The sequence below is a fragment of the Trachurus trachurus genome, assembly GCF_905171665.1.
Source record: "Trachurus trachurus genome assembly, chromosome: 23".
In the NCBI taxonomy this organism is placed as follows: Eukaryota; Metazoa; Chordata; class Actinopteri; order Carangiformes; family Carangidae; genus Trachurus; species Trachurus trachurus.
In genome coordinates this window covers 16,867,464-16,887,507 of record NC_139912.1, presented here as the reverse complement: position 1 = coordinate 16,887,507, position 20,044 = coordinate 16,867,464, and the positions used below count along the sequence as shown (strand labels likewise).

The 20,044-nt window shown below is 41.5% G+C and overlaps 1 protein-coding gene across 1 annotated transcript in view; it reads left to right on the top strand.

Moving 5' to 3' along the window:
• Window positions 1-20,044, top strand: part of LOC311006789 (chemokine-like protein TAFA-2) — a 45,830-nt gene that overhangs the window by 25,409 nt on the left and 377 nt on the right. The window contains exons 2-5 of the mRNA XM_083999746.1: window positions 5,607-5,710; window positions 10,259-10,414; window positions 14,181-14,305; window positions 15,461-15,518. Of these exons, the coding sequence (XP_083855872.1) occupies window positions 5,608-5,710; window positions 10,259-10,414; window positions 14,181-14,305; window positions 15,461-15,490 (414 nt within the window). The 5' untranslated portion in view covers window position 5,607 and the 3' untranslated portion in view covers window positions 15,491-15,518. The remainder of the gene's footprint in view (window positions 1-5,606; window positions 5,711-10,258; window positions 10,415-14,180; window positions 14,306-15,460; window positions 15,519-20,044) is intronic.

Sequence of the window (20,044 nt, the reverse complement as noted above, 5' to 3'; positions counted from 1 at the left end):
CTGTCAGTTTGTAAAGCTGTTAGGGCCCACAGACCAAAGCAGGGAGCTCCAGCAGAAGGACACTTATCTTCTGATGATTGTTTTGATCGAACAGTTCATTAAAAAATATATTCTTGGCATTTTCAGCTTTAATGATAGATAGAGAGATATTTGTGAAAGGGGGATGGAGAGATGGAAGTACTTGCAGCAAAGGACGTGGACTGGAATCGAACCCATCGCTGCGGGAAGCACTCGTTTCACATGGTAGCCTAAGCGCCCTAGCTTATTAAGATACTGTGTGCCTAACTGTAATATGTCAACAAGATTGAACAAGACATTTTCACCTGCTTATACCCAATGTTTAGATCTGGTGTTGTATGTATGCAAATTAGCCATACGTAATTAGATTATGCACTGTTTGCTCATGTTAACAAATACAAATAAGTAATACATTTTTTGTTTGTCTTAATGTAAGTAACCAACTCAGTAATTTCCATGGTGATATCTAAAGGTTAAAAATGTGACCCTATTCACGTGAGAAAAAAATTTATAGGCGTATGAATCGGCTATATTTTGGTCTTTTTCAAAACTTTCCCCTAATGGGATTCTTCTGGGCTTTTTTCCCCTCACTCAGGACATGTTGAGGATACAAAATCAGTTGAGTTTGCTTCTGTTGCAATTTGTTCAACCTTTTTTCATAAAATGACTGGACCTGAGGAGTGAGTCTGGATGGATAGGCACACAGCTCTGTGTTGCTGCAGGCTGCTAGATAATGATTTGATTAACAAAACGTCAGGACAATGTACTAAAGAAAGGATATTTTAATTGTCGACATGTGTTCCTACATCGTCCTCAACACAGACCTGACAGCTGTCTCATCATCTCCATGGAGTGAGCTGAGCAGGATTTGTAGCAGAGTGTTTGACAAAGAGGGGGCTGACTGGTGTGACAGGGTTGAGAGCGTCCCTTCTCAGCTGTCAGAAGGGAACATCTGTGTTCTGGCGAGCAAGTGATGTTTGTTCTGTGACGGAGCAATCGGCTCCCTGCAGCCGTCCAAGGTGACAGCCTCTTCCGCAGTCCAAGTGAAGAGCAAGATAGAGATGGACAGGGGGCGGTGGTGCTGGGGTAATCCCTGTAGCAAATCCAGCTGTAGAAACAGTGAGGGAAAGTCCAGCTCTTTACAGTTTAGTAACGCTCTCAGCTCCCACCCTGCAATCTCTGTGATACTGTGGATTACACACTGGCCTTGTGCGTTTCAGTGGTGGATCTTGCTACAATTGGAGGGAAAGTAAAAATTGAATCATACACTTTTAAAATGATTAGTGGCGTGACAGCAAAGCACATTATATAGTTTACTGTTAAAGCTGCTTCAGTATATTTATGGAAAATACCACAGTCTTTAAATGGAAGAAACTTTCCCACAAAGTGACACTGACAGTCTGTATTGGTACTTCACTGAGATGTTTGAACCAGCAACGAGGAGTTTTCTCTCCACATATAGAGGAGACGGTGTGGATGTGACATGGGTCAGTTAAACACCTCCTGATTCAGCTTGTGAGCAATTAGCAGCTTGTGATGATCTGACTTAACCTTCCTGTTGTCCTCCTGGGTCAAGGAAGGAAGGAAGGAAGGACAAAGGGAAAGATGGAAGGAAAGAAGGAAGGGAAAAAGGAAGGTAAGATAGAAGGAGGGAGGGAACAGATTGGGTTGATTGGGTCAAAAAGGAAGGAAGAAGTAAGGACGAAGGGAAGAAAGGAAGGGAGGGAAAAAGGAAGGGAAGAAATATGGAGGGAGGAAACAGATTCGTTCAAGGAACGAAGAAAAAGGAAGGAAGAAGGGAGGGAACAGATCAGGTCAATTGGATCAAAAGAGGAAGAAAGTAAGGACAAAGGGAAGGAATGAAGGAAGGGAATAAGGATTGCGGAAAGAAGGAAGGGGAAAAGGAAGGAAAGAAAGATGGAGGGAGGGAACAGATCAGGTCAATTGGATCAAAAGAGGAAGGAGTAAGTAAGTAAGGACGAAGGGGAGAAAGGAATGAAAGAAAGAAGGATGGGAATAAGGATTGTGGAAAGAAGGAAGGATGGAGGAAGAAAACAGATTGGAGGAGGGACAGGAGGGTTAGGAAAATGTCATGTCATGTTGATAGTGGTAATGTTTTATGCTGTATTCGAAGCTAAACAGGAGAAGTCAGGGACTATGAATATGTTCATTGTAGGCAAACTGAAGAGTCTATTACATGTTCTTCATGTACCTGCTCCAGAGTCTTCATGTGAGAGCCACTAGCTAAAGACTTTTGTTTTGCACTGAAAATTATTATCATAACGAATTTGCTCTTTGAAGAGTTTATCATCCTTGAAAACTCATAAAAAATTGTGAGAACTGGCAACGTTTTTTTTTTTTTCCACATCTTTTCGGCCACCCTGTATGACTTAGCTCCTTACCAGTGGAAAAGCAAACTGGTTCCACCAGCACCGAACTAGCACCAGGTTATTTTTGGTGAAAAAGCTGTATATGATGTGATGTGCAGGAACAGGAGCATGAGGGCCCATTCATTGCTGCTGCAGCTCCTTTACGGACAATATTTCCTAGGAATAGGTGGAGGTCACACTGTCCTTCACTGCTTAATGAGAAATGTTGTGTTTTTATGTTAGTTCATCGAATCAGGAGACATGTGACACAAGTGGGACAGCAGAGAAAAGAGGTCAGTTCAGCTGGTCTTCATTATTAAATATTATATTACTCTTACATCTGAACGCAATTTTGCAAAAAAAACAGAAAAGGATTGAAATGTTGAAATTGTCCTGGAAAGAGTTGTCAGAAAAAGTCATATGCACGCACGTGAAAAGAGAAAACAAAAGAAACTTGTCAGCAGCAGATGCAGCTTCATCATGTTTGACAACCAGGGGAGAAAACAAGTGTAAGCTTAAACAGTCTGTAATGTGTTAGTGGAAAAGGGAAATCATAACCACTGTAATATGCCCCTAGTGTCACCCGTACCAGACCCTGTCATGGTTAAAATGATAAACATCTTGTTATTACAATATCAGTTATGTCTTTGTTGAGTGAGACACTACAGGTGAATAGGGTTTTAAAAAATTAAACTAACAGATATCACCATGAAAATTCCCAAGTTTATCACTTACATTGAGACAAATATTTTTTTTATGTCAAGTCTTGTCAAATTTTATGTTTAAGTATGTAAATAAGGCAATGTCTAATTAAATATGCGATTTGCATAATCATATTTCCTGAACAGAAATCTGAACAATGGATAAAGCTACTTTCAAAATTCTTGTTTTATTTTGTTGACATTTTAGAGTCAGAAGTTTTTACAGAGGGGATTTTCTTTTCTATCAATCTGTAAATGAGAAAATACTGTCATCAGCCGTAAAAAAAAAAAAAAAAAAAAATTAAAATGTTGTATAAATCAGGCTGTGAATGATATACTGTATCAACAAACTCCTCTGTGAAAATCTTCAGAATATAGACAGGGATAAAACTGGAGGGTTTGGTGTCTGTAGGTGCTACTCAAGTGGAGATTTCTAGCTAAGAGTCTGAGGAAAAACTCATTTTGTCAACCCATTTTAGAATTTTTCAACCCATCTGAGAAAACAGTGGCATCTCTGATCAGTTAATCTCCCCTTATTGTTCTTCTGCTATCACAAGAAGGTTCTCAGAAGTTCTGTCAATTTTGTATTCATTCAGTAATAATCATTTACATTCATTTGGAAGCTTCTGTTCTGAGCTGTGAACCTTCCTCTCTTTGACAGCTTCCCCCGTCCTGCTCAGAGGAGAGCTCTGTCACTAACAAACCCGGGACTTTCTGAATGACTTTCTGCATTGTAGTGTATTTTTGGTCAGGATCCAGTGTTTCACTTACATTCATTCATTACCCCACTGCTGCTGCTAGATTATGAGCGCCACTGGTAAAAAGAAAGAGAAAAAGAGAGAGAAGCCAAGCAAGGGATGGGACATATCGGGTAAATCTTGGACTTTTACTCGTTGGCAAGATCTCAGAGAAAAGGCAGGAGGCAGAACTTGCCACCTTCATCATGTTCGTTTCACCAAAATAAATGTAATTACTAATCTAATATGAGAACCCCAACAACGTTTAGCCTATCTATATGTCAATAAGGCAGTCAGAGAAGAAGCAGGAGACATACAGTCAGCTTGTAATGGTGTATGCTCATGTTATACGACACCCGGCTCTTTCCGTTCTTAATTACTGCCGTGCTCCTACAGCTGAAACGTGATCGCAGCATGTCAGAGACAACATTCGAAGCTACTGTATAGGTGGTTGAAGCTGTGTGGCCCCTGGTACACCACACTTCATTAAGCAGGAGGGAAAGGTATCATGGCAGGAAGGACTGTGGCCAACAGAGGCCTGTCGGGGGCAGCAGAGGGTCCACTCTGTTCATGCTCCCCTCTGCTGGGGGGGTGGGGGTGGGGTTGAGGGAGGACAGGGAGGATTTGCAGACAGTATTCACAGTTGTAGATTGTTTTGAAAAGCAAGGAGAGGGATTAGAGGCTGTAGTATCTCTGTGTGATAAGAGAAAACAGACATCCAGACAAGATAAACCATGGTGAAGTTAGGGTTGGGGTTAGAGCAGCATCTCCTCCTCCTCCTCCTGTTCTTGGCCATCAAGCCTTCAAATCTAAGGAAATGGAAATGGAAATGGTGACTGGCTGGGGAGATGATGATATATGATGATGGATAATAAGGGCAGTGTCTGGTGTTGAAATAAATATCACAAAACGACCAAATATCCGGATCTCACATGAAGTAATGTCAAAACCCACTGAGACTCAGGTCATATGACTCTGCAGTGTATTTGCAGGTGTTTATCTGCTCCAACACTGATTAGCAGTGATGGAAATACAAGACCCAGTCGAACTGTTGATTCTTGTTCCTGCAGGTTAAACTTAGGGGCATTTGACCCCCTTTAAAAGTTCCTTACACACATCGCTGTGTTTCATTCAGTGCACTCAGGCCCTGATTACAAAAATAGACATACTGCGTCCCCTGAACTGTCAGTCACAGGTTGACAGCATAATGAACACTGTCTGATATCACGATGTGATGCATGAAACTGTCTGCTTTTGAGATGGAGAAATTATTGGGCACACAATACAGGAAATCCTGCCCAGGGGCTGGCCCTGCATTGTCCATCATGATAAACCTGTACGAGGAAGCTCGTCATCAGCTTGTTCACTTATCCCAGGCTACAAGCACATTAAAGCAAAAGAGGCAGCTGTCAATCTTAAATAACATGATCAGATCCAAGGATGAACTTCTTCATATGAAGAGAAAAAACAACAAGATAAATTCAGTTACAGTGACGTCCAAAAAATGATTCAATGAGGTGATAAGAGCAGGATCACATGACTTGAACAAAAAAAAGGGGGAACACTTTATAGTAAGTACACACTATTAAAGCTTCAGTTGGTAAGTTGATGAAAGTGAAGTTAAACTCCGCGACTTTGTCGGAAATTTCAAGACAATACTCTGTCAGGTCCCTTATGAACCTCTGCCAAGCGCCCCCCACACACACACACAGGCACACACACGTGCAAAGATTTTTTATGTATTTATTCAGCCCTCATGTTTTCTCCTCTGTGTTTCTCAGGATGAGTCAACGACACACACAGACAGGAAGTAAAGTGGCTCTACTCGTCATGGTACTGGTGATCAGTGTCTGGGAGATGACCACGCCCACAGAGGGAGCTACAGGTGAGGTCTCCACAGCAACGGGAACACCTGGTCAGTGGTTGACCAGGTGTTCCCGTTGCTGGAACTGTTCAATAAATTAACAATCTAAACTTTATAAAGGTAAACATCTTGCGTAGTTCCTCTTTAAGCCTCTATTAACACTGGATTTCAGTCAACACTCCTGCATAAACTTGTTTCATGTCAGAATGTCCTGTCCTCTAATTGACTCAACATTTCAGTCCTATTCCCTGTGTTTCTGTGCTTACTAAAGGATTTGCAGATGGATTTATCATCCATGTGTAAAATAAAGTTACATTGAAAAGTGTCAGTGCCATCTGAATCTTCTCCCAGTCATCTGTGCTTGACCTCATGACCTTTCCCACTGAGGTCAGGGGAAAGGCTTGGATTATTTTGACTTTTCGCCCCTGCTTTTAATTTGATCCTTCAGCTCTGGTCTCTCGGAGTAGCTGCTCACAGAAAGAAGAACACAAGGTGTAACAGGAATGAGGATATGCTCATTTGTTCTAGAGAAGCGAGAAGGCATAGAGTGAACACACAGTAACGGCTCTCTACCTCTCTGACTCTGAGGCAAACATGCAAATGAAGGAAGAAGTCTGACAGAAGAAGACTGACTTTGTGACAATTAGCCATATTCACAGCGTCACCATCTTTGCTTACGTTGTCATTCTGGGTGGGAAGATTCAACTCCATCACATAACACTACCATTAACATTAGCAGTTGCAGCTAATACTGGCTAACTTCAAATCAGTTTAACCCAAATGGCATTTTACTTTGAAATATGGCCTCCTCTCTATGCACATTTTCTTTCTTTCAAAACATTATAACTTTTCACATTTTCATTTATTTTTTATGCCCTGCTATACCATGTCATTTCATTTCTGGTTTTTTGTATTTACTGTACATTTCCGTTGATCCATGGCCCTCTTTGCTACAGATATTAAATCGACAACTATGAGGAACAATCCATTCAAAAGGAGCCAGAAATACAATACACACCCAAAATGATAAAAATGAATAAAATGAAAAAGACACTGACTCAGCTACATGACATATTACTGCTGGGACAACTCGGGTTATTCAGTCTGTAATATGGAACTGGAAAGAAAACAAGGAAGTAACAGCTTCCACCTGTCCAGTCAGCTGAGTGGGAACCAGCTGGACATGTCTAGGCTTGTTTACAACTCTCAGCTTGTGGAGGACAGACACCTGGAAGACATTTGGAGGACAGACACCAGAAAGACAGAGGCTTCCACCTGAAAGGCCTTACACAACACCATGTCAGATGGGGGACTCGTTTCCTCATTAATGTTGTGTGGAATCATGACTAGAAAACCCAGGGAGATCAATTATGGCAGCTCACAACATCACAGGTGGAGGCCGACTTCGCTCCACCATCATCCCTCTGGCAGCTTTCCACCTCAGGTTAATTGGTGCCTTGTCCAATTGCGAGCATGATAGAAAAATCGTGCATACCTCTCCTGTCTTTGTCAACCAATTAGAAGGCCACACAGTGCTTTGATATGCATGGCTTTGATTGGAAGCAACCCCTCATGCATGTTTTCAACAGGAAGTGGATCACAACGATCTCACTCGCGTACAATATTTCTGTGATTGCCACTGCATCCTCCTAATTTCCCCTGGGTGTTATTTCTGTAGCTGCATACCTATTATCATTCACCGGATGAAACGAAGAGCAGAGCATGTGAAGAGGGCCTACAGAAAATACAGAAGAAGAGGAAAAAGGAGAAGAGGACAACAAAGCCCCCCCCCCCCCCCCTCTAGAAACCAGGGCAAGTGTAGATTATTTCAGCATAGAGGAGACTTGATTCACTCACACACAGGCTTTGACCACTTTAAATAACTGCTGGGTGCCAGTGAAGACGGGATCATGTCTGCTCCATCAAACATGCTTTTCTCCTCCGATGTGAAGCCACTTTATTTTGAGGATTTGCCTTTGCTCAGTCTTTATTGCAGAGGATGTTTCAGCACAAGCTTCAAAAGCGAGTGGGGGGTGTGAGGGTGTGTGTCTCTATTATGTGTGTGTCGGGGGTGGTATGCTAACATTAATTGCAAATTTCATGTTTGCGGTGTTAAAAGTGAGAATCAGAAAGAGCTTATCAGAATTCTTTTGTTTTTTTCCCTCCTCATAACACAGCTAGTGTTGCAAGTTGCAGCCATTAAAGGGATATTTCAACATTTTGGCAAATTCACCCATTGCCCATAATCCCTTTAGTTTTAGGGGTAGATTTGTACCTTTAATTGTCGGTGCAAGCTGTTCTTTGATTGGCGGGGCAGAGATACGAGCTGCTCAGCTAACGCTACGGAGGCATCGTCTTTCCCTCATCAAACTCATCAAATACACAATCCAACAACTCAAAACACTCTGGTGGACAAGTTGTGACCTGCACATTCACCACGCTATGAGATAATAATGGAACGTTACGAGGCATAGGTAATGGGTCTCATTAAATAAAATTCATTTTTTCGTCATCAATCTACCCTCACCACCATTTTTAAGGAGTGGAGGAGGAAACTCCATGTAACCTGTGAGTTCTCTCCTGTGTTTTAGCTTCCTAGAGACTGCAAACTATGTTAATTAGTGAATCTGAAGTCCCTATAGGTGTGAACGTGAGTGTGTGAGGCAACCTGTCGTGTACTCTTAGCCCTGCTTGGATCATCATTACACTGATCCATGCACTGCTGATTTCCACACCATGATGTTTATTTTCTTATCTTCATGTAAATTCCTTTTTTATGTCCACTGAACCAGTCTGTGACGAATAGAAGCTCATCTGGGTTTTACTCTATCTACTGCATTACCTTTTGTATTTTTCAATATAATTAACCAGTTATGTAAAGAGGAACTGATTGATTGGAACAAGTTTCTGAACCATTATATGGACCCAGCTAGTGACTTTGTTAATACAGCATGTATCTGCTCACGGAGCCGTTGTGGTTCATTGTTCCTAAGTGAGTGCAAAGAGTTGAGCTGTTGACCTTCAGATTACGTTGTAATCCCCACAGACACATTACAGCCTTGAATTTCAGAGTCCACAATGTGAAAGCACTTAGCAAGAATCAGAGCTCATAGGTTTGTGAGGGGAGGTGAACCTGAGAGGAGGCATATTTGATGTGTTTTTAGACACACTCACTCTCCTGTTGTAGTGACGTGTGACCTTGGTGTCTTACTTAACATACTACCTGTCCTGTACGCATCACAAATGTTCCTGGCTCTGCACCTCAAACGTTAAAAAATGAAGTGGTGAATAAAAAACATTTTACCAAGAGAGAGAACTCTGTTAACCCAGAAAAAGCAGTAACTACCAGACGGACACCAGTGTCCATCCTCCATCAGCTGTGTTCAGTCTGGGGCTGAAGGACTGTGACAAGTGTAGGAGCCTAAATGCAATTTGAGTTAATTAATATTTAGATAATGATTTAAAGTTATGGTTGGTAATCATGATGTTCAGAAACACTTTTTGTTATACTGGGTGAAATGGTCCTTCTATAGAGTAGTCAATACATTATGCATTCAGAAAAAGGAACGGAAATAATCAGACCTCTGTGGCAGCTGCAGGACTGACAAAACTCTGACCAATTTCCCTTCTATATTTTTTGACGCGTACATTTTTAGGTTGTATCAGAGACGTTCTTCTAGAGGCCTAGTTCTTCTGTGATGGGGCGTGGTGTCTTTCCCTCAGCGGACACGCCCCCACCGTCCTGAGGCAGAGAATGCTGCCCATTTATCAACAACTTTGATGCATAATTTTATATACTTAACAACTTTTTTAATGGTATTATAAACTTAAAACACATATTTATTTTTGGTTTCCCCAGTCTTTAAACCTCCAGAGACTTGACATGGTCAGGGCCTATAGTCAGGGTTTGACAAACATTCATTTGGCCGTGGCCGTCGAGCCTCGAGGGCTATGAAGAGTAGAAGGGATGTCGCGGTGAGCACAAAAGTGGTTATGTAGCATGTGGCGGCTAGCATCCACCACTAACGTTAGACTAACCAAAGTGCTAGCAACAACAAACAAAGTAGGTGCTGATGTTTTTCATGTCCTAACGGTGTAATTATTTTGTTTCCGCCCAAATAAAAATGACTGAAGATTGTTTGTGTATTCTTATTTCATATTTTCATTATTAGTAACTGTATTATAAAAGCAATACATCACTCCAGGCTAATTATACCACAGCTAAGGGGTTTTTCGGCCCGACGCTAACGACGCCCCTTAGCTGTGGTATAATGGCCTGAAGTGATGTATTGCTTAAATGTACAACTACCGGGGCTGTGCTGATTCTGAATATGTGGCACTCAAAAAATCTTCATTTGAGGTCCAAGTAGCTTTAATGAAATAACTTCATCTGGAAATGTGCTCAATAGACTACTAGACTGACCTCCACTAGCAGTGGAGATGGAAGAACCAAGCATGAGACAGACTCTTATGGCACTATAGTCCAATGGCAGCAGGATGGGGCCGTTGATGGGGGTGATAACTGCTGCACCACAACTGATTACTCCATGTCTTCCATCCTCTCTCCAGCAGCTCACCGTGCCCCAACAGGCACCTGTGAGGTGGTGGCGCTGCATCGCTGCTGCAACAAGAACAAAATTGAGGAGCGGTCACAGACAGTGAAGTGCTCCTGCTTTCCTGGGCAAGTGGCCGGCACCACCAGAGCTGCCCCATCATGTGTAGATGGTATGCTGCAGCAGTTTCATATTTCAATACTTTCTCTCTCTTTCTTTCTGTGAGAAAATGAATATATGTTAATGCACACTTCATGTAGAGTACTTTCAGTGAGATGATCTTCCCATGAAAAAAGAAAACACTTTCCTTTTGCACTACAATGTGAAAACAACGAAACACTCATGGGAACAAACCAATTTTGTTGATTAAGTGTCTAAAACATGTTTTTTTCTGCATGGCTTTGTGCATAGCCCTGCTTGTCTCCCAGTTGGCCCTACCAACTGAGAGTGCACTGTTTAAATGTCTGTAATGAACTACTGAGCAAGACTGCACAAAACTCCACTTCAAAAAACCCAGACTATAGCCTATCGTTTCTGACCATATGAGTGTTTTCAGCATTAACTTTTAACTAATAAACCAATCAGAGAGCCATCTCCCAGCCCCTTAAAAAGCCATGTGTGCTCACAACTTGGTCTGTTGTTATAATGGAGGATTAGTCAATGTGTGTGGGGAAAGTGTCTCATGCTATTTGTGTATAAAGTTAACATGGAAAAGTAAAATTTTTTTTTAAGTTTATATACAGTAGTTTTGAATGAAGTGTTTGCTGTGCAAGAGGTGTCTGAAATTTTGTATTTTGTGTATATGTTATTGGTTTTTGTGTGTTAAGTTTTGACAAAAGGTTCCATAGTTTTAAACACTGTGTTTTGCCGAAAGTAAAAAAAAAAAAAAATAATAATGAACAAACAGATGAAGGCAGATTGTTTTAATGCAATTTGTGCCTGCCAGGTATATCTACTATCTACTTTAACTGTACCTCGGTGTATGCATCTCCTTTCTCAGGCCTCCTCTCTGGGCCCTGATAACAGCAGGATTATTTTCAGTAGTATTGGCAGCTTCGTTGGCAGTACTTCTTGATTTTGAATCCTTTCTGCTGGACATTTTCTTTCATCACCTTTGAATAAATGTGTAGCCGTCAATTGTAAAGTCCACGACTCAGAGGGTCTGTTAGCATGCTAATAGGTTAGAACCCCGAATTGGCTAAAGTGGATGCTTCACTTTGGTCTGAAAAGCAAAGGTTTATGGCTGAACTCTGAAGCCAATCATGTTTGACCTATTCCTTGACATTTAACTATTGACATTTTCTGCAAATTAGAGCTGTGAGCCAGCAGCCTCAGTTTAAAGCTCCATGGGTGATCTCAGGAAAAACTTATCAGCACTTAACCTTTTAATTATTCTTTTTTCTACAACCAGGGATTTACCTCACTCCTCTCGCTGTTAGACATCTCCACCTGACAGGAAGATAAATGAACCTGCAGACATGTAAAAAACCTGTATCCATGTAAAATTCTGTGGATCCAGAGAATACTGTATCTGTCTCACATAGAGATAAAGTTTCTACAGTTCCCAGTGATATTATTTTCTATACATTTCTCTGTTGACAATATTATTGAACTGCATATATCTTATTGAATTTTTTGAGCACATGGACATCTACCTTCACTTTATAGGTAGGCCTACATTTGAAGAAATGATTTGTCAGAAGCTTTCAGTGGAAATCTAAAACACATCTTTTGACCCTTTTTTTTTTTTTTAATCTTTCAACTATTCTCAGCCTCAACACCCCACTAGCTAAACTCGTGGAATGCACCTTTAACAAATCAATCACAATAGCTTTTGATGACGTCTGACTCTGTTAGCTATGGTGACAGTCCTCAGACTGAAGGTGGTAGCACAGTCAGTTCTCATGTGGTCAGGCCAGACTGGGTGAGTGTTGCCAGTCAAAGAGCAAATGTTACATCACTTGAGACAGCAGTCAAAATGTCACACATCTATGACGATGATGATGATGCTTGGTGTTTGAAGGGAGACACTATATTTTAGACTCATGACGCCCTTGAGCTGTGAAAGATAATGTCGTGAAACAGGTTAAATAACAAGGTCATCTAATTTAAAGCTCAAAATCCAGTGTGGTGTGCATGGATTCTTCTTATGACAACTATACAAGCAAACCAGAGGTGAGCAGTGACCTTTAACAAGAGGGCAACAAACCTCAAAATATTCTGCAACATACCTGCACCAACTGATGATAATTGATGATGTAGACCCTGCGTTTTCCAGCCACAGGTTTGTTAACCTCTCCTGGCTCATCCTCTGCTCCATAGCTGAAGCAAAGAGGAGAGATGGGAACTTGAGGAGCTGTAGCATCATGTATTTACTGACTAACTCACTCTCTCTCACACACACACACAACGTCCATACTGATATATTGCCTCCTGGAGGCCAAGGGCACCCACGCTTCCCATCCCTTTTTTTCAGACTGCAGTTGTCACTTTAAAAAAACCCTTGAACTCTGTAAGTATTCTCTGTAGTTGTCTTCACTGCTCCTCCCTGTCCTGAAACTGTAAAGTCAACTGAAGGAGATTATACCTGATGCCAGTTAAAAATAAATAAAAATAAACAACTGATCAATGATACCATTAGGCCACTGCCAAACTCTAATTAGTCAGGACTGCCAAGGGAAGCCAACCGCTATCTGGCCTCACACCCTCCAAATCACAGCATCATAGTCACTCCTGCAAAAACAGAGACATAAATCATAGATAAAATCAACTGATGTTGCTTTTTAGCTTTAAATGTTGCTTCTCCTAATGGCAGGATACTGAAGCTAACATTTGATAATGTAAATGATGAGATGTTAATAGTAACATCTCCTTAGGGAGCATCTATGTAAAACAACAAACAACCTAGAAACAAAGTGCACTTATTCCAGAAAGCAACATCAAGGCTGCTAACATTACATCAATGAATGATGCAGCGTTATGTTTGTTTGTGGAGGCCCTATGTGTGCATGGAGTGTTTTCTCCAGGAATCAGATCAATCAGGTTCATTGCTCACTTGATATCCCAGTACTTTTCCTCTCATACCCCCTCTGCTCCAGTCTACCTGCCAGCCACGCCGCCTCATCAGCCAACTATATAGCCAACCTATAATCCTCGTAAGCCTCCTTTACCAGCTTGTCCTTGTCCTTGTATACGTTTTGCACATATCCAAAATAGTACATATCTTCATATTAATTCATTTCAAATAGCATTCCCATTATTGACAAGCTTATTTAATATCCACACAATTTTATAGCATTTTTTTTAAAAACCACACATCTATTTTATTTGAAGCACAATGAAATGACATTAATATTGCACTCCACCCAAGCAGCAACAATACAAAACTCCAACATTTAGAATACCTCACTTTGCCCACCAAGGATGCAAAACTCTCATCTTCATCACATAACCCACTCAAAACCCAGCTGCACTTAGCAATATAAACAAATGCTCAAATGAATGACACACTGTATATGATCTGTAAAACTCCATGACAAACAATGACGTTTATTTTACAACCTACTCCTGGCGAGTGGTAGCAAGTTCCAAGTTTTCCCTGTAGCAAAACTGGTGTGTGACAACACAGTTGTTTTTCTATGCTGTTTCTGGGGCACGTGAGAAAATCCAAGAACGTCACAGCATATAACAAAAATACTCACTTACAGAACCTATCGATCTATTCTACTAGAGATAAATGTGCTATACCAGCTGAGCTAAAGAAGCTCTGTTCACATGAGAAATGTCAAATCCTATCTGTTGCCAGCATCTTTGAGATTTTTCAAGTGGGTCATGCGTTGGGAAACAATGGTTTCTGTTATCTTATAACACATTTCATCATGATTTGATGAATGAACACGACAACTGTAACATTTTGACCTCCTCATGTGTGTTTCTAGCCTCCATAGTAGAGCAGAGGTGGTGGTGTCAGATGCTGCCATGCCTTGATGGGGAGGAGTGTAAAGTCCTTCCTGACCTGAAGGGCTGGAGCTGTGCTACAGGGAACAAGATCAAAACCACCAAGGTAAGTTTAAGGCCTTGTCCACATGGAAACTGAGCTTTCCTAAATTTTTTTTTTTTTTTTTTTTGCATAAACAGAAAATGTTTTCCATATTCACAGCATGCTTTCAAGAAATATCTGTGTACACACAAATCCACTGAAAATGACTCAAGATGCTGTAGTACATATGCCAGGCCTGTATCTGGCGCTGTAATGCTGCCACAAATATATACCAAAAAGGTAGAAGAAGATGTGGAAATCTCCAAACATATAATATTGAGTTGGAGTCATGTCAGTCCAAATATGATGATTTAATAGATGCTTTTAGGTCCAGTATCCGATGACGAGGCAGTAGCCCGCCGTTTTTGTTATTTTTACGTGATGTCTGTCGCTCATGTTACAGGTTAGAGGGGTGGGGCTAACCCTAACCCTTTGACATCCTCATTTTACAAAAGATCCGTTTTGGTTGTCTACACGAAAAAGCTGGGCGGACGTTTTAAGATTCACCCATGGGGGCCCTGTTTCCAAAAGTAGTTTTTCGGCTCCAAAAACACTGTTTCCATGTGGCTGAAACATTGAATCAATAAAAAAAAACAACTATTGCGGATACTAAGAATCTGTCGCTGTACATTCACGCCTGTTGAATCACACTTTGCACTGTGACTCCTCAAAGTCAAGAGGCCGAGGCTCCTGTTACAGTCGTCTGCCCCATGATTACCTAAAAAGAGCCGCCTGTTCTTGGACCCCCAGGGGCTGGTAATCAATGGGCTGTGATGTCTCCTTAGCACTTTCAGGCCACTGTGAGCAGACAAACTGGCCAATTACTCACTCCAATTACTTGCTTTTAACATGGTAACACAATGCTGGATTCTTCACTGTGTTATGACGACCCATGGACTTCAGTTCTGCTTCTCTCTGTGTACTTAATTATTTAAACTGCCCACAGCACACCTGCCTGGAGCCAGAAGCCCAGAGCCCAGAGCCTGGAGCCTGAGGCTATTGATTCTGGGACTTGTCGGGACCTCAGAATGGGATCCTTTATATTATTTTTATTTTTATTCTGGCCGGGGCCCAAGCCGGGGTGTGTGTGTTGTCAGGAAATAGATGTTGGTAATTATGAGATCTTGATGAAAGCTGACCATGTCTTTTCTGTTCTTGTCCTCTGTGGATGACTGACAGATCTCTGGAGAAAGAGACCAACTGTGGTAACGTCAGATCCCTTCACTACAGAGTCCAGGTAAACAGTATTTTAGGGGCCAGGCAGCCTAAGCTGCCAGGACCCTCTTGTTATCCTGCATGTACTTCTTCTTTCTTCTTTCTTCTTCTTCTTCCGAGGAAATCCTACTTCCCATCCCGCGAAAAATCACCAAACTTTGCACAAAGGTCCAGTCCCATGCCAGATTACCTTAGCTGCAAAAACAGGCCAATAGTCCTGATGGCAAGGCAAGGCAATTTTATTTGTATAGCCCGTTTTTACAAACAGTTTGTCTCAAAGGGCTTTACATGGCATCGTAACAACATCCTCTGCCCTTAGACCCTCACATCGACTGAGGAAAAACTCCATGGAAAACCCTTTTAACAGGGAAAAATCGGAGAAACCTCAGGGTGAGCAACAGAGGAGGGATCCCTCACCCAGGACAGACGTGCAATAGATGTTGTTACAGACAAGAAAACAGTTTACAGTTTATGTCACAGATATGTGCGAAATATGGAAATGTTAGCAGGGTGTTAGCAGATGGTGGCACTACAGCAAGCCTCTAAAGTTCAAAATTTTGAAAATTCATAACAATTCAACCTGTGTGCTACAGCTTTGGAACTTTTACTTTCAAATTGCCTAATTTTGCCAAAACTCCGGCCCCGACCATTGCTGCAGTAGTTGCAGCTACTGTATAATTCTACTTGTTTGTATTCTCCCTGCAGGGATCATCACTGTCTAAGTCTGATGTCACTATACAAATGCAATACTGACCTCCACTGCTCTATATGAGACATGCAGTCATATTGACAGGAAACATCTTCCCAATTCAAAATGTGACATTTTTTTGTTTTTTTTTGTTTTTTTTAAACAAGTTTAAAATGCTGCATTTGTACATTTTCAAGGAGCTGGCAGATTTATTTGAATGATCATAATTTCTAATAACACAGAAATCCTATGATGAAAATAGGCTGCTCACTGTGTGATACTGTAAGGCAGGGCAAGGCAAGGCAATTTTATCTGTATATAACAACATCCTCTGCCCTTTGACCCTCACATCCACTGAGGAAAAACACCCAGAAACTCTTTTAACAGGGAAAAATTGGAGATACCTCAGGGTGAGCAAAAGAGGAGGGATCCCTCACCCAGGACAGGCAGACATGCAATAGATGTTGTATACAGTAGGGTACAGACAAGAAAACAGTTTTATAGCATAGAATATGCAAAACATGGAAATGTTAACAAAATTTGATGAAGGCAGCTTCTGGTGGGAGGAAGGCAGGGAGAGCAGGCCAGCTTAATGGGAGGACTGGACGGCAGACTGGTTCATGGGAAGGGAGGGCAGGCCGGTTTAACAGCAGGGGAAAGGGGGGTAAGGGGGCGATGCAGGCGGCAGTTGGTGCAGAGAGATGGAGCTCCGGTGGATCTGGAAACACAGAGCAGAGAGAGTGCGTTTCACTGTTATGCACCCTGACATGATGTGGAGCAGGAATCCACAGTGCTTCTCAGCTCCTCTTGCACACACCTAAGCTTTTCTCTGTTGTTGCGCTAACACTCTGATAGCCCTCTGATGTTAATGAACATGTGAAATTTTAATAGTGGCTCATAATGTAGTGAGAGTGGTCGTCAGATGTTTTCCTCAGGTGAATAGTACACCACCTCATTAAAAGTTTAAATATTCATTTGGGCTGGGAGCAAAGATTTGCTGGGCTACCTGTCAGTCAACCTCTCACTAGCCTATGCTTACTCTGGCTGTGCACTCACACTTACTACTGATCATTATGCCCTGGACTCAGACAAGCAGCACTTGCAGAGAAACTGCAGCTTGTTGGAAAACACTAAAAGCTACAACTTCAGCACCAGCTTGCAACCCTAAAAGAAAGATGTTAGCAGAAAAAACAGCCACTGTTGTATTTAATCTCTGTAGTCTATGTTAGTCAATGTCTTACCACATTTTCCGGACATTGGGATCTCTGTGACCCAGTCCCAGTGCTATGTATCACAAATTGTTAAGTAAAAAGCAGAACTGCTTGTTTCTCCCCCCTGATCCTTATTTAACAATCCAGATGTCATTCCAGATGACTTTCAACAGGAAGCATATTGCTTAGGAGGACACCACAGTGTGCCAGTTACTCTGAGGGCAAATGAATCCTTTGCCTGATAAATTAACACTTGACAGCCACCAGTTAGATGAAAGCAATACCTACTGAAGACTTGGTTTAGCTACCTGTAACTTTAGCATTAACAATCAGTTAAACATTGTTAAAGGGATAGTTCAACATTTTGGAAAAATTGGCCCATTGCCATAATCCGTATAGTTTTAGGAGTAGGTTTGTTACCTTTAATTGTCGGTGCAAGCTATTTTTAGAACTGCGGAGCAGAGTGGCAAGCTGCTCAGAAACGATGATGGAGTTTTCCCTCTGCAGAGAGGGCCTGATGGTCTCTAAATGTTTTGCTTGCAAAATTGGGGGTGATTTATATGATGCCTTGCAGAGCCATGCTGCTGCTCTGGCCTGCACCATGTCATACCATCTATCAACCATATACTGTACCAGTTCATCAAAACAGCTTGTTAGAGCTGTCTGTTTCCTATCAGGGGTTCAGCATTGATAATGGAGCTTTACACATTCAATGTGGCTAACCTCAGTCCATCAAACCTGCATGGCAGCTGACAGCTGGGAATCGATAGTGGACATTGTGATAAAGGTTGTTATGTTCTTTGAGAGTCTTTTCCGGAATGTACTTTTGGGCAAGTAAAGGACATGTCAGTCAAAAACTGAGCCTCAAGACAGCAATTTATGAGAAAGGAGAAAGCAGATCTTCAAAGTGTCTGACAGCATCAAGTAGAGAGAAAACCTGAATATGGAACACAAACACAGTTATCCTGAACACTAAAGAACAAGCCACTTGTGGTTTGGCCAGAACTGTGAGTCTATTATCAGATCCCTCAGGTGTTTCTGACCGTTAACCCGGACAGATCACCAGGTCAGAAGATTGAAGTTTGACCTCTGTGGATGATGTGAAGTTGCTATCAAATACAAATGGCTGTTTTTCTTATGGTTCAATAAATAATATTTCTTTTTTTCCCCTAGCATTTGGCCTTTATTTGGACAGAACAGTGGAGCTTTGACAGGAATCAGAGAGACAATGGGGAAGAGAAGCACAGTGATAGAAAATATTTAAATAGATATAACTCTAATCAATAAGTCAAGTTGTGTCTCACTAACTACTGTATATTGTGGAAAAATATTGATAGAACTGTGCTGGAAACCCCAGTTCAAACCTTTATTTGTAGCAATGAAGCAGTGAAGTCACTGCAAGATTAATTAGATCCAATTAGGTCTCATTGACCGAATACTTGGTTTGATCTAATTAAACAGCACAAATTAGAATGGGAAATGAGACTGCTCAGGTGGTTTGCATATGATGATAGATGCAAGTCAAGTGAGTCTGACTGACCATGACCTCCACACTGGGGGTGATAACTGAGTTGTGCACAATAACTAAGGCTGGGAATACAATGGGTTTTCAGGATTAGAAAATGAGGACATAATGTTGATGAGAATACAAAACACAAAAGCCCTAAATCTTGTCTGTTTTAACTATTCCATTTAAGAGAATCGCAAAGACTAGCTTCCTCTACCATTATGTAGTGCTAAATGGGAGACAGCATGGACAAATTGGTTCAACATGTAGGAAGCTCAACACATCATGACAAGTTTGAAGACATGGAGCAAGTTTGAGTTGGAATGTAACTTCATCATGCCTGTCATGAAATGACAACAATTATGTTGACAGACATACGGGAATAAACCTGATAAGGGTTTTCCTCAGTCGGTGTGAGGTTCTATGGGGGATGATGTTGTTCTGATGCTGTGTAACGCCCTTTGAGACAAATTGTTTGTAAAAAAAAATTTTTGAAGAAAGAAAAAAGAGCCAATCATAAGTACATATTTGGGGAATGGCATTAATGATGCAAAGCCTGCGGAGCTAGTTCAGGCAGACAACTCAAGCCGCGCCCATCCTGATCAGCTGATCAGTCACAAATAGGGCGGGTTATTTAAATCCCCAGTTTACCTGCTCATCCCTGGCTATGCTTCTGCTGCTACTCTGCTGCCGCTCTGCCTTCGCTACTACTGCTGCTGCTGCTGCCTTGCTGCCCATGGGGTTTTGCAAACCCACCACCTCCCCAGCATCCACCTGTGGGCTCTGTCTCTTGATTCCCTGTGGGGGGTCCGCTTCATTCCCTGTAATGTCTGGCAAAGCAGATCATTGAGGGAACGAATATGAGTCAGAGCCTGACGCCAAACCTGCTGCAGCCATGCTCAAGAATATGCTGTCCATGCTGTGCTTCAGCTTGTTATGCTTACGCTCAATAAATGATTTCTTCTCATTCCAGAGTTGTCTGATTGAAATTCCATGAATTCTTGGAGAATGTAAATGCTAAAATTAAAGATGTCCTAATACCTTAAGAATGCAAGCTTATGAACCTTGGATATAATGTCAATGATTATGTTATTGATATCATTGAGCACAGCTATGAAGGAAATAAGATAAAATTGGTAAGC